Source organism: Crocuta crocuta, unplaced genomic scaffold (assembly GCF_008692635.1).
Source record: "Crocuta crocuta isolate KB4526 unplaced genomic scaffold, BGI_CrCroc_1.0 scaffold17, whole genome shotgun sequence".
NCBI lineage: Eukaryota > Metazoa > Chordata > Mammalia > Carnivora > Hyaenidae > Crocuta > Crocuta crocuta.
This window is the reverse complement of record NW_027532041.1, coordinates 5,971,407-5,985,466: the sequence shown is the minus strand read 5'-3', so window position 1 is coordinate 5,985,466 and position 14,060 is coordinate 5,971,407. Positions and strand designations below refer to the sequence as shown.

The following is a 14,060-nucleotide window of genomic DNA, read 5'->3' as shown; positions in this document are numbered from 1 at the left end:
AGATACTAAGTCATGTGAATTGTAGGTTTCTTAATTAGGAAGTACAACTTTACTTGATTCGTTTTTTTTCCCCCAACTTTAATAGAGAGGTTGTAATTGTGTATCAGCACAATTAGGCTAGTTTTTAGGCTAGTTTTTAAGCCATTGATCTTTCTCAAATAGGAGCATACCAAAGCGTAAGGGTTGGGGGCCCCTGGGAGTGTTCCACCCACCTCAGATGCAGGCATTTAGAGGATACATGATCTATAGGGTATTTAAAAACAATATAATTAACTGCAACTGAGTCTGTTTATTTTTCCTCAGTATCTTCTGAGGACAGTGGCAGTGATGAAATACTCTTCTCTCCCGGGGCAGACTGCTCTCATCCCCTCTGCCTTGGTAAACCACTCCAGAACAGGGACTCATAGTCTACGGACCTTCAAGAGGTCCATGGGTAGAATTCAGGCAGTCTGTAAATGTAAATGGAAGAAAAAATTCCATCTTTATTTTTACTAATGTCTTACTAAAATTTGGCATTTCTTTCTATTAGGAATGTAGGCAACAAACCATAGTATTAACAGACTATTTGTTGCAAATATCTCAAAATATTGTTTATGGCCATCCTACTTGAAAATTAAGTGATTAGGCCCACCACCACTTCGTATTATTTAATGTGTTAAGAAGCACATGGGGGTGGGGGGCCGGGGAGAGGCACCTGGGTGGCTCAGTCGGTTAAGTGTCTGACTTTGGCTCAGGTCATGATCTCACGGTTCGTGGGTTCAAGCCCCGCGTCAGGCTCTGTGCTGACAGCTAGCTCAGAGCCTGGAGCCTGTTTCAGATTCTGTGTCTCCCTCTCTCTCTGACCCTCCCCCACTCATGTTCTGTCTCAAAAATAAATAAACTATAAAAAAACTTAAAAAAAATAAAAGAAGCAGATAGAGGGGTTCCTATGTGGCTCAGTAATTAAGCTTCCGACTTCAACTCAAGTCATGGGCTTGCGCTTCATGAGTTCGAGCCCAGTATTGGGGCCCTGTGCTGACAGCTCGAAGTCTGAAGCCTGCTTTGGATTCTGTCTCCCTCTCTCTCTGCCCCCTCCTCTACTCGCAGTCTCTCTCTCTCTCTCCCAAAAATAAGTAAACACTTAAAAAAAAAAAAGCACATAGAATACTATTTCAAACTTTTTTCTTTTCATGCTTTGAAAACTATTTAAATATGACTGCTATCCTTTGTAGTCCTATATATTTATATGTATTATTCCCAGAAGTCTATCAGCTTCACAAGACTTCCAGAGAAGTATAAGGAAAAAAAAGAGAAGACTTTCTATCGGTGAAATCATACTCCACAGAGAAATAAATTTAAAACCATAGAATTTTAGAGCTTTAAAAGACAACCTAAATAAACCCAATTATGCTAAATTATTTGCCTGAGATCTAAGTTAAAAAACAGCTAATATAGCTGTGGTATTACTCCCTAAATATAGAGATGTTCTTTAAAATACTGCAGTCTTTCAGCCCTATGATTTCATGTGAGCTTCCCTTTTCCTGCATATTTTACCATTTCTTTATAGTTGAAAATATTTAATTTTGTTTTCTTTCTCATGCTTTTATGAGAAAGGTCATAATAAAAATCTCCTTTTATGGTTTATATTTGGGTATTTCATATTCTAATTCAATTTTTAAAAAACTGCGATCATTTAAAAATATTTTTAAAGGTAATTTTAAGTAAATGAATGTTATAATGTAAAATCAATAGTCATCGAATCTAATAAATGAATGTTATGATTTGTGATATACATGGATATAAGAATAAAACATCCTTACATAATTTTATTATATTATTAAAGAGAAGTGATCTATAGATGAACGTCATATATACAGACCATCAGATATGGGTTAGGATATAATCTATATATTTGTATTCATTTAGTCATATGTTTTACTGTACTTTAGGTCATTTTGTGAATATAATGTTAAGAACAAAGGAACACTCAGTATTTTTTTAAGTTCTTGTTATAATCTCTTGTTAATTGTAGTTATTGTCTAACTTTTCATCTTTATTAAAATCATTTCTTTTTAGCTTGGCATACCAGAGGATGAGCTGGGAGGCCCTAAAGAAGTCAATCAATGGTCTTATCAACAAAGTCAACATTTCTAATATAGGTATTATTATTCAAGAACTTCTTCAAGAAAATATAGTTAGAGGAAGGTAAGCATCAGCTATTTTATTTATATTATTTCATAGCAATTTTTCAAAGAAACATATCTACATAGATAATAATTATTGATTCACTGTGCTGCGTTCATAGTAGTTGAGAATACTTATTTAAAATGCAGTTCTTGTAAAAATGAAAGTTACTAGCAAGTAACTTGTACTTCACTGTTAGAAATTGTGTGGCATTTTTGCATTTTTGAGAAGGTTTGATGTCACATACTGATTTCGGGGTAGATATTTGCTTACTGAACACTTCTAATAATTTAAACTCATGAGGAATGATGAATATTTTATTTATTTGTATGTGACATTCATTTCTAATGAAAGCAGAGTGAGCGGAAAAGAAATGAGAAAGATCAGTGATAAATTTTAGAAAAGCAGAAGGAAATGATAGTCATTTTCTTTGTGGTTTTAAATGGTCATGATTTTAAAAGGGTCAGGAAATAGAAATATTTCATGTGCTGTTTTTTATTTTAAAATCTGAAAAAAAAAATCTGAGGAATGTTTTCAGTGTCATTTCATATGACTTTGATTTATCATCTCAAAAACATTGGGGGAGGTTCATATAAAGTAAGATGTAGCATGTCGTGGGGATATAAAAAGTTGACCCAGAGGCAGCCACTGTCCTCAAAGGTAGGTAGAGCTCTCCCATTTTAGTTAGCAGTAGAAGCTTTATGGGTTGCTTAAGAGCTCACAGTTTATAAGCTGAGTGTTCTTTTTTCATTTTCCTCTCATTCAGTTGTCAAAGTTAAACCTGATAACTATTAAGGTATTGTTTTCCTGCCTTTTGGCAATCCAATAATTGTTTGTCATCACATTGCTAAAAATAACTCTTCAGTTAGCTCACTTTGTATCTCTCCTTATGAAATGCATATACAGTTGTGCTCACTTCAAAATGAATTAAAGTGAAATCTTATATTTTCCTGTCATTGTTTTAGCATTATTCTTGCAGTGCTTTAACTGTGTCTCTCTCATAGCAGTATTCCAAGTCTTTGTTTTACTAACATAGGCTTAAATATGGAAACCATCCAAATATGTCTTTGATCACAGAATTAATTTTATATAAATGATGGGCTCACAATGGAGTTTAGTTTTTGATGCAGGTCTTTTTTACCTTCACTTTTTTGAAAATATGATACATATTAGAATAAAACACCTTAAAAACTCAAATTCATGATTAGCTCTAAGAAACAGAAGCAAGGAAAAGAGGAATTATATTTAGAGAAAAAATTTTTTTTGAAGAAAGAAACTATAGAAAAAGCTGTTTTACAAAAGCACAGATTTGAAGTTTTGTGTTTCAAAAGTTTTCGTTTATCAGTAAGACTAGATAGTGGGGAAGAATTTAGTCCTGATTTAGCTTTTGTGTTTATTTACAGATGAGTCATATTGCAGGATTTTAAATGTTTTGTTTTTTTCTTCTAATTAATTTGGTGATTATTGACTCTTTTTTTTTTTCTTTTTTAAATAGAGGCCTGCTGTCCCGATCTGTTTTGCAAGCACAGAGTGCTTCTCCAATCTTCACCCATGTTTATGCGGCATTAGTGGCGATTATCAACTCGAAATTTCCACAAATTGGAGAATTAATCCTCAAGAGGTTAATTCTTAATTTTCGAAAAGGCTATCGAAGAAATGATAAGGTATATATGATGTGCTTGTAAATTGACTGCCACATAGGGACAGACTAATAATCTAGAATCAACAGTGGTAAGCAATGTTGATTGCAACATAGGAATTCCTTATATTCCTTTCATGAGAACATTTTTTTTTGTTCTATTAAATATCTCTGGGTACTAATGATGAGCCACAGATATGATGGCTCTAACTGTAGAATTATAATTATTTAACCAGAAATGGCACTATTTCATATGTAATAGCTTTTACCTTGTAGCTTCTGTACTGTAAAAAATGATCCTTGTTTGCTACATGTTTTAAGTAGAGAGTGTAAGTGAGCTGGAGATTTAGTAGTTAACTGAAAATTGGTTTTAGTTTATAGATTGACTTTGTCTCTACTTTCACTTTTCAGCAACTTTGTCTGACTGCTTCAAAATTTGTGGCACATCTTATTAACCAAAACGTGGTAAGTAACTTTTAAAACTTGGTACCATTCAGTGGCATTAGACCACATGCTTGATGCCACTTTATTGACATATCTCTGTTTTCATTTTGCATTGTAGTCTTTCAGAAAAGTATCTTGGATGATATTTTAGTTTTAAAACTATAATTAATGTGTTTAATATTCTTAAATATAGAGAGGAACACAGAACAAGTATTTTATCACATTGATAATACTGTACATGGTTATTCAACAATAAATTATTCCTTCAAAGAATAGAATTTAATCCAATTATCAGACAGTAAACTTGATATTCCTTCCACTCTTTTCACTTGTACCTGTTGTTCATGAGAACCTAATACTGATATTCTGTGAGAAGTTATTTTCTCTGCAACTACATAGTATATTAGTATATAAAGTCATATATTCTTAGAATCAGTTTATAAAATATAAATTAAATAATTTCAATCTGTTTTAAATGTAAATAATTTTGTCTTTTTATTATTCAGGGTTTATGATTATTTGATCTATTTGAGAGGAATTTTTTTAATTTAGTTTCTGTTTAAACTTGAAAGAAATGGTGCGCCTAGGTGGCTCAGTCGGTTAAGCGTCTGACTTTGGCTCAGGTCATGATCTCATGGCTCATGGGTTCAAGCCCCGTGTCAGGCTCTGTGCTGACAGCTAGCTCAGAGCCTGGAACCTGTTTCGGATTCTGTGTCTCCCTCTCTCTCTGACCCTCCCCTGCTCACGCTGTTTCTCTCTCTCTCTCTCTCTCTCAGAAATAAATAAAACATTTAAAAAATTTTTTTTAACTTGAAAGAGATAAAATTGCTGTTATTCACACTCAAAGGTTTCTTTCAGATATATATCATCATGTTTAATTATATATAAAATGAAGAATTTTGAAGTCACACTTAATCTTACTAATCTACCGTTAATATTTTAATTCTTTCCTGCATGAAATTCTTTCCAGTGTTCACTCTTAGAAACCTATTAGATTTTAACCTAGTGAGTTAAATTACTACAATGATAACTTACTTCTTAAGACCATGGAGACTTAATTTCACATGTCGATAACAGTACAGATAGTAAGTTTTAGTTTTTGAATATAACATTCATATTCAAGATATTTTTGGCATTGCTACAAAACAGTTAAAATGTTAAATGTTTTAGATCCTCTAAATTATGGCACAGGGCAATATTTTCTAATCACTGATTAAACTGTTAGACCTCCCTACCACCCCCCAAAATAAAAGCAGTATGTGTTTTTGATGTTGTGCTCAATGGAAAGAATATTTTCCTAAGTTAAGACTTAGACTGTTTCCCTCCCCATCTCAAAGAAGTATCCGACCTTAGAAAGGCATATAGACGGTGTCTTGAAAATGCTTCCCTGTACATTTTCTTTTCACGGCAAAGCTTCTCAGTAGAATTTTATTCCCACCCTTCCTGCTATTGTTTAGAAGTACTGATTTTCTAATGTGATCAGTGTAAATAACCTGATTTAGTTTTAAAAAAATAAAGGGAAGTATTCAAAAGTATCGTTGAGTACCAGAAACAGTCAAGATATTATCTGATAAAATTATTCATGTAATTTAAGAACTATTTGCTTTATAACAGAGTGGCTGAAAGAATGACCTGGGAAATGGATGTAAAGAGCTGTGGTTGTGAAGAAGAGTATTAGAAAAAGTATAGTATTACTGTTCTTCACATAATGATTATCAAAAATTAGTACATAATTTTTAACTTACATTTGGAAGTTAATATAGCATTTCCTGTAGGCATTATATTATTTGATATATGTAATATGTAAGAAGAATTATTTCTTCTGGAGATATCAAATAGTTTATTCAGTATAATAAATTTAGATTTTTGGAACAATCATCTGGAAATTTTTAACAGATGCATAATGAAAGTAAAAAAAAAATTGTAGCCCATATTTGGAGTATTACTATATGCATTATAAAACTTTGCTCATCAAATGTACAATATTTTTGCTGCAAAAACCAGATTTGCTAATTTTTAAAATTACTACCAATAGTATGTTAATATATGTAAAAATATTTTCTCTATTTCACATGTCTTCATTTTGTTTAAGGCACATGAAGTTTTATGCCTAGAGATGCTCACTTTGCTCCTGGAAAGACCAACCGATGATAGTGTTGAAGTCGCTATTGGTTTTCTCAAGGAATGTGGCCTCAAATTAACACAGGTGTCACCAAGAGGAATCAATGGTAAGTCTATGCCCTCAGTTGGATATTGAGCTTTTGCTTGAGGATTATATTGTTTATTTTCTTGCTTTTTTCTTTCATTTTAACTTCAGCTATATTTGAGCGCCTCCGAAATATTCTCCATGAATCTGAAATTGACAAAAGAGTTCAGTATATGATTGAAGTGATGTTTGCTGTACGGAAGGATGGATTTAAGGACCACCCTGTTATCCTAGAAGGACTTGACTTAGTAGAAGAAGATGATCAGTTCACTCATATGCTTCCTCTGGAGGATGACTATAATCCAGAAGATGTTCTTAGTGAGTCATGGGTAGGGGGAGAATTGGGAAGTGGGACACTAACAAATCTAAGTATAGAAAATAAACACTATTTTTTAATTTCTGTTTTTAAGATGTTTTCAAGATGGATCCCAATTTCATGGAGAATGAAGAGAAGTACAAAGCTATTAAGAAAGGTAGGTAGAATTTTATAATCTATTTTGGATAAGTAGAAGCAATTCATGTAGTTCTATAATACTAACAGAAAGGTTTAGATTACTGACCTAATGAAATCTCTGCTCTTATGAAGCCATTCTCTTCACTTTTTTCCCATGCTGTTACTTCATTCTAAATTATTTACCTCATTTTCCATCTCCTCTTTCCCTCTGTTTAAATTATACAGCCCTTAAGTCTCATTCCTCTTAAGAAATGTCCATATATAACTAATGGCCTTTATTTTAACTTTACTGCCACTTAAAAATTAGTACTTAAACTTACCCCCAATTTAATAATTCAGCCGAATGCTATTCTTTAAAGTGCTGTACTTTATTATTTCTTAAGAGCAGATTGATATCCTGATAAAATCAATCAATTCCAGGTAGGGTAGCAGTGCCCAATAAATTGATAAATTGATTATGATTATCATTTGTACATCATTGATATATTGTAAACACTAACTCACTAACTTTGGACAGACTTTGGTTTGTATTTTGTCTGTGCCTTTACAAGCTAAGTGACCTAGAACAAGTTAAAAAACTTATTGATATAAATGTTACTTGTTGAAGGATAAATATAGAACCAGTATTTAGGCAATGACTTTTTTTCACATTTGAATCATTTTTCTTCTAAAGCTAATATTCTGGGCTACGTATATAATTATATTATAATTACAATTTTGTGAGTTCTATTTCCCTCGCGCTGTGATTTTACGTGAGAAGTACTTACTGTTCCAAAAGCATTCAGGAAGAGAGCAGGAGGCCTAGAGCTCCGTCAGCAGCCTGCATTTTGTATTTTCGTCAGTCTTGAAGTAGAATGAAATAGCAAGTAAAGTATAAGCAGCTTCAGATTTCTATACGTTATTCTAAAAATCTGGTTCAATAGATTTCTCTTCTTAGGTGTACCAGTTTCCTAGGGACATTTTACTGCAATGGCCAGATTGCTTTTGCTATTATAATTTAGTTTCTAAACATGGAGAATTCCTTGGACCCATTTTGCCTTCTTTTCTTACGAACTTCTTTTTCTACGGTACCCCTCAAAGATGCTACATGGTTTTATGGAATTTTTATCATACCTGGTATTTTTTTTTAACTTGGGAACTCTCCATCCATTTCTTTAGGATATCAGCAGTTGGCCAGTGCCAGGAAAGTGGTAGTTTTTATCATTGTAGTACTTCTTAAACTCTTTGAACTCAAGATTTCTTTCTACTCTTGATGACTATAAGACAAAGAAATTTAAGAAAAATGGCATGTTTCATATATGTTGTACAATTTAATATCTGACTTAATAGGAAATGGATTTTCATATTGTTGGTTATTCAGTCAGTCCATTGCAATAGGTTGTTTTGGTTGATGTATGTGAAGGAAATTTAGCCTCACAGATAATATGTAGTTGGAAAAGAGAGAAGTGTTTTAATAGCCTTTTCAGATAATGTGTATATTCTTCCTTGATAGTATGCCCATATTTAAAAACTAATAGTTTTTTTTAATGTTTATTTATTTTGAGAAAGAGAAAGTATGTAAGATGGGAAGGAACAGAGACAGAGGGAGAATTAGAAGGAGAGAGAGAATTCCAAGCAGGCTCCTTGCTGAGGGCACAGGACCCAATGTGGAGCTCAGTCTCGTGAACCATGAGATCATGACCTGAGTTGAAATAAAGAATCAGACGCTTAATTGACTGAGTTACCCAGGTGCCCCTAAAAGCTAATAGTTTTTAAAGATTAATTGCAGTGTGAAACCTGAAACAGTATTCATGAATTTTCATACTCTGTTACATTAAATCCCATGGCATATCACTTTGAATGGATCTTTTACCCATGCATGATTTTATAACATGCTCCACTGATCATATGGGAAATAGCAATTCACTCAGTTATGCATGTCTTCCAAGTGTTAACATGTTAACATTATCAAAATTAAATTAACACAATATCAAGAAATCATATTTATAAATATTGCCACCTGTCTTATCAAGGAGGTCTAAGAATTGGGAAGCTGTCAAGCTCACAGGAATGGATACAAGTTTTCTAAAACTCTAATTTCCTCTTGAGAATTCTGATTTTATCATGGGGGTAAAATATTTTCAATTATTTCCCTTTTTTTTTTTGTTTTTTTTTCCTTAAAAAGTTTATTGTCAAGTTGGTTTCTGTGTAACACCCAGTGCTCATCCCAACAAGTACCCTCCTCCATACCCATCACCCCCCTTCCCCTCTCCCTCACCCCCATCAGCCCTCAGTTTGTTCTCAGCATTCAAGAGTCTCTCATGGTTTGCCTCTCTCCGTCTCCCCAACTATTTTTCCCCTTCTTGAAGTGACAGTCTCACTTGTTTACATTTGAGAAAACGTTCTGCCAGAAAGTCTAACAACTAAAGTTTGTTAGCCATTCTTTCAAGTAAAAATGAAAAATATAGCTGATTCACCGGGTAGGTCAAACAGTCACACAGATGCGTTTCTTTAAGATAACCATCACCATTGTGCATCTGTCTTTAACAGAAGGGCTGTACATGAACTTCATGTTTTGTTGTTCATGTCTGTATATGCCTACACATAAGGGCTGAGATTTGATGAAATTTAATGCCCTTCCTCTTCAAGGGCATTTTTAAGTCAGACTGAGGCTTTTTCAAACCTCCTACAAGAGCATGGCTCTCTGCACAGGGACTGGTGCAGTTTGGTGCCTTGATTTGTGCCCAGGTTGCATTGGGTTCAGCCCCCATTGCTTTTGGACCACTGTAGATGTCAGCATAGTGAAAAGGCAGAGAATGCTTTGTATTGTTATGAAAATACTTTTGATCTCACAGACCATCTGACAGGTTTCACTTGACCCCCCAGGGACTCTAAGAGCATACTTTGAAACCACTGCTTCATTCAGTGAATGAAATCCAATTATCATTGCCTAAGTGATTTCAGTAAGTAGATTCTGAAGTGGAGAGATGAGGAGAGGATGATGCAAACGACTAGACAATTCATTTGACCTTCATTCTTTCATAAAATGTTCTCCTAGAACTGGCATAAAAAAATGGCCACAGCAGGAAGTGGGCACAGCTTTAGTAATTAGCACCTTAGAGTGACCCAGGTGCACTTATGTTTTAGGTCTTACAGCATTTGGGAAAACAGCAGGAGTGCCTCTCTTCGACTATTGAATACTAAATAGTTCCCTCTGTTAGAAGTCTGTCTAAGCCACATTATGTAAGAGGAAACTAGACACCTTAGATTATTTCTTGAAGTCACGTTTGTTAGAAGTATTCTTGGGGTTTGTATGTCAGCTAAGGATTGAATGACAACTCTTCCTTTTAATAAAATGATTTGTTTTTTATGATATGAACATTAAATAGTATATGTAGCTCTTGATTTATAGTGCTAAGTTAAATTTAAGAAATTAGAGTTTTCCTAAAACTAAGTTCACTATATTAAAAACTCTGATTTTAATAGAAATGCAAAAGTGAAGTATTAGCCAGGTTTGTAAAATCTTTTATCTGATTAATAGAGCACACCATTGGGCAAAATCCAATTTTAGTTTTTGTCATTTGTTAACTATTAATACGGTGACTGGACTTATGTAGTCTCTGATGTACATCAATCACTGTTTTCATCCACTTCCGAAGGTGAGTTGTATTTTAAGAAGCGATTTTCCAGTGAAGTGCTCATCTTACCAGTGTTTTTAAAGGCTGTTTCTGTTTACATATGGAAAGTCTTTAGATTAATTGGAATGTTCTATTTAAGTGTACCTAAGAATAAAAATCTCATCACTATTTAAACACTAAATTATGCAATTATTTTTTCTTCATTCTTTATCTTTCAGAAAACATTCTTAGCCTAAATTCTTGTTTTTTCTATATCTAGCCTTAGCTTTTTATAATAGATGGTCTCCTTTCTGATGCTGAACTAATAGTATTTTGACTCCAGTATAACTAGTTTCCATTCATAATTTATTTTTCCAGTGGTCTTGCTCTTTTGGAAAACCTTCATCTACTTTTTCTTTGTTCTTCTCATCCCTTCCTTATTTTATAAGCATTTTCTACCAAGCAGAAGAATGGTACATATGGTTCTATGACTACCGAGACAATAACATGAGGCCTGTGTGATCATCTTTGTTGGGTGGTAGACTGTAACACCACTACGGATTTTGGCCAAGTGAGAATTATCTTCTTAGAATGAGATTCATGTGTATCACTCGCTCACTAATATTTTCCTGTACTTTGTTCTGGTAGAAATTCTTGATGAAGGAGATAGTGACTCAAACACAGACCAAGATGCTGGAAGTAGTGAAGAGGAAGAGGAAGACGAGGAGGAAGAGGGAGAAGAAGATGAAGAAGGTAAAAGTGTAGCTCATTCAAATAATAATGTAAAATACTCTGAAATTAAATTAATTCTAATGTAATCCTCTAAAATAGTGGTTTCCAATCTGTGGAGGGCTGAGGGCTGCAACTGGCATTGAGTGGCTGAAGGCTAGAGATGCTGTTAAACTTACTACAAGTCACAAGACTGCCCCCCAGGACGGATTACTATCTAGATGGTAATGTCAGCATTGCTAAGGTTGAAAAACCCTTCTCTAGAAGTATTAAACAAGGAAATCACTTTTTAATATCAGCATAATTTTAATTTCATATTTTGTGCATGTGACTGTAAACTGTGAAAAAGATGCATTCATGTTGAGTGCATGTGTTTTCTGCAACCCTGGCATGAATGTGACAGATGAAAGTGATGAGGTATTTTCTATTCATTTTGGCAAAATATAGTCGGATGGCCAAAAGCTGTGTTTGCACACAGCAGGCATGATCTTTTTCTTAAGCTTTGATTGCTTTATTTCACAGAAAAGTAAGCTCAGAACTTTACTTTGGTTAAGTCTCAGTTAGAACATCAGAACATACATACACTGGTCATTATTTACTTATTTTACATACTTGAAAAGTATTAGAAGTAGATCTTTCCCTTCTAAGACACAATGCATTTTAGTTCTGTCTTAAAGTGTAATTAGTTTTCTACAACATATTTTATAAAAATAAATTAACTTTTTTCAGTGTCTTTATTATTTAAAATATTTCCTAACTACCTATATACTACATTTACTTCAGAATTTCTTTATTGTATGTGAAAGTACTGTTCAACTAAAAACTTAAATATTTCTAATAAGTTTTCATGAAATATATAAGAGAAGGTATTGATAAATACACATGTTTATATTGGACCCATCCAGTCTGTCATGATAATCCAGTGTTCTCTGAAACTGAATTTCTACCCGTAAGTTACAGTTCTTCCAAATTCCCATGTTTATAACTCAAGAAATAATATTTTAGCAAACAACAGTGTGAATGCTGCCTTTTATAGTATCTAAGTGAGCAAGGAACACAGAAACAAAGATATTTCTAGCTTGATTCTGGACTTCTTTGAATTGACACAAGTTATTAAAATACTGTAAGATATGGCAAGAGACTAGAAATAGTTATTTTGAACTCTGCAGAAAAGAGTATTATTATTAAACTCCTAGATTCTAAATATTTATGAAAAATTATTATAGAGATACATGTACATTTCTTCACTTTTATTTTTATAGTTTTGTAATTTAGTTATGTTTAATTTCTTTCAGGACAAAAAGTGACTATTCATGACAAAACAGAAATTAATCTAGTCTCATTTCGTCGTACAATTTATCTTGCTATTCAGTCAAGGTAAGATACTATAGCTCTCTTGATCCTTGCTTTTGATAGCAGATGGAAAAGAAGATGGAATTTTTAGAATCTGGTAACAAAAAACTAGATACCACATCAGGGATTCTCAAACTACCTGCCCAACTTCATAGATCCCTACTGTTGGTTCTTTACTTCAAAGAGAAAATTATCTTTACTTATTTAGAAGGTCTTTTAGTGTTACATAATGAAACAGGGCTCTCTTAACTGTCATTCCTTAAATATCACTAATAACCTGGAAACAACTCTATATTATAGAGCTGGCACAGAATATAATTGTGTAGTAGAAATTTAGTATTTTTTTATTTGGTTTATAAATTCTGATTCTAAGCAGAGAAGCACTGTTATGATAACTTTTGGATGCTGATTTGCTGTGCAGATGGAAATGAATATAAATGGAAATAGGAGTTAGGAGGTTTTGAGGACCCTTTGAAGTAATGTTAAGTAAGAACTACTGTGATGTCATGCGAATATCCATTTCCCTTTGAAGGCTATGAGTTTGGTTTTGAAGAGAAATAAATGAAATATGAAATGCTTAGTACATCTGTTGTTTTCTATGTGAATTAACCTATTGATTTAATGGGCACAGTGTTTACATTTTACACTGGAGGATGAATGTTTTCTCAGTTTTGTTTTCTTACTAGGTTTTGTATATTTCCATTTCATATGATGTAACAGCAAAAATGATTCATACGTAGGAGTCATCCTGTTTTTATTCTGTCTGAAAACTTTTTGGCTTAGATTCATCTTCAGAAAGAGAAATGTTAAAAAGCAAAACATTGGCTAGAAATATTTTTGGTTTATCCTTACCTATTTCTTTGCCTCGCCCATGAAAGAAAAAACTATTAAACACTTTCTCCTACAATCTGAAAATGGAAAATGAGAAATTTTTGTTATAGATAAAAATTCTTGGAATTGGACCTTTCATTTATCCTTTTTTAGAAATTCACCAGTAATCAGTTGTAAACAGTGGATTCACTGCTTTAATATTACGGTTAACATTAATTTTTAAGAGTTACAGTGGAGCTCTTAGAATAATTATTTAAAGGGAACTGTGTTGAGGTGCTGGGTGGCTTAGTCAGTTAAGCATCCGACTTCAGCTGAGGTCATGATCTCACAGTTCATGGGTTTGAGCCCCGCATCAGGCTCTGTGCTGACACCTAGCTCAGAGCCTGGAGTTTGTTTCAGATTCTGTGTCTCCCTCTCTCTCTGACCCTCCCCTGCTCATGCTGTCTCTCTCTCAGAAATAAAATGAAACATTAAAAAATAAATAAAATAAAGGGAACTGTGTTTTTAGTTTACCAAACCTTGATAATCCTTGAATCACATGAAAGATTTGAACAAGAAAGCATTAGACAGGTCACAGTCACGATTACAGAGTGCTAAGAACTCTAATAACAGCAATACTGTTTAATATGTTGGTATTTGTTAAGA

General features: G+C 33.4%; 1 protein-coding gene across 3 annotated transcripts in view; it reads left to right on the top strand.

Moving 5' to 3' along the window:
* The window catches only part of CWC22 (CWC22 spliceosome associated protein), a 64,993-nt gene that overhangs the window by 35,033 nt on the left and 15,900 nt on the right, over positions 1-14,060 (top strand). For all 3 annotated transcript variants that reach the window (XM_077776364.1, XM_077776361.1, XM_077776363.1), the window contains 8 exons: positions 2,056-2,184; positions 3,659-3,827; positions 4,214-4,267; positions 6,339-6,474; positions 6,564-6,770; positions 6,863-6,925; positions 11,151-11,255; positions 12,527-12,608. In XM_077776364.1, the coding sequence (XP_077632490.1) occupies positions 2,056-2,184; positions 3,659-3,827; positions 4,214-4,267; positions 6,339-6,474; positions 6,564-6,770; positions 6,863-6,925; positions 11,151-11,255; positions 12,527-12,608 (945 nt within the window). The remainder of the gene's footprint in view (positions 1-2,055; positions 2,185-3,658; positions 3,828-4,213; positions 4,268-6,338; positions 6,475-6,563; positions 6,771-6,862; positions 6,926-11,150; positions 11,256-12,526; positions 12,609-14,060) is intronic.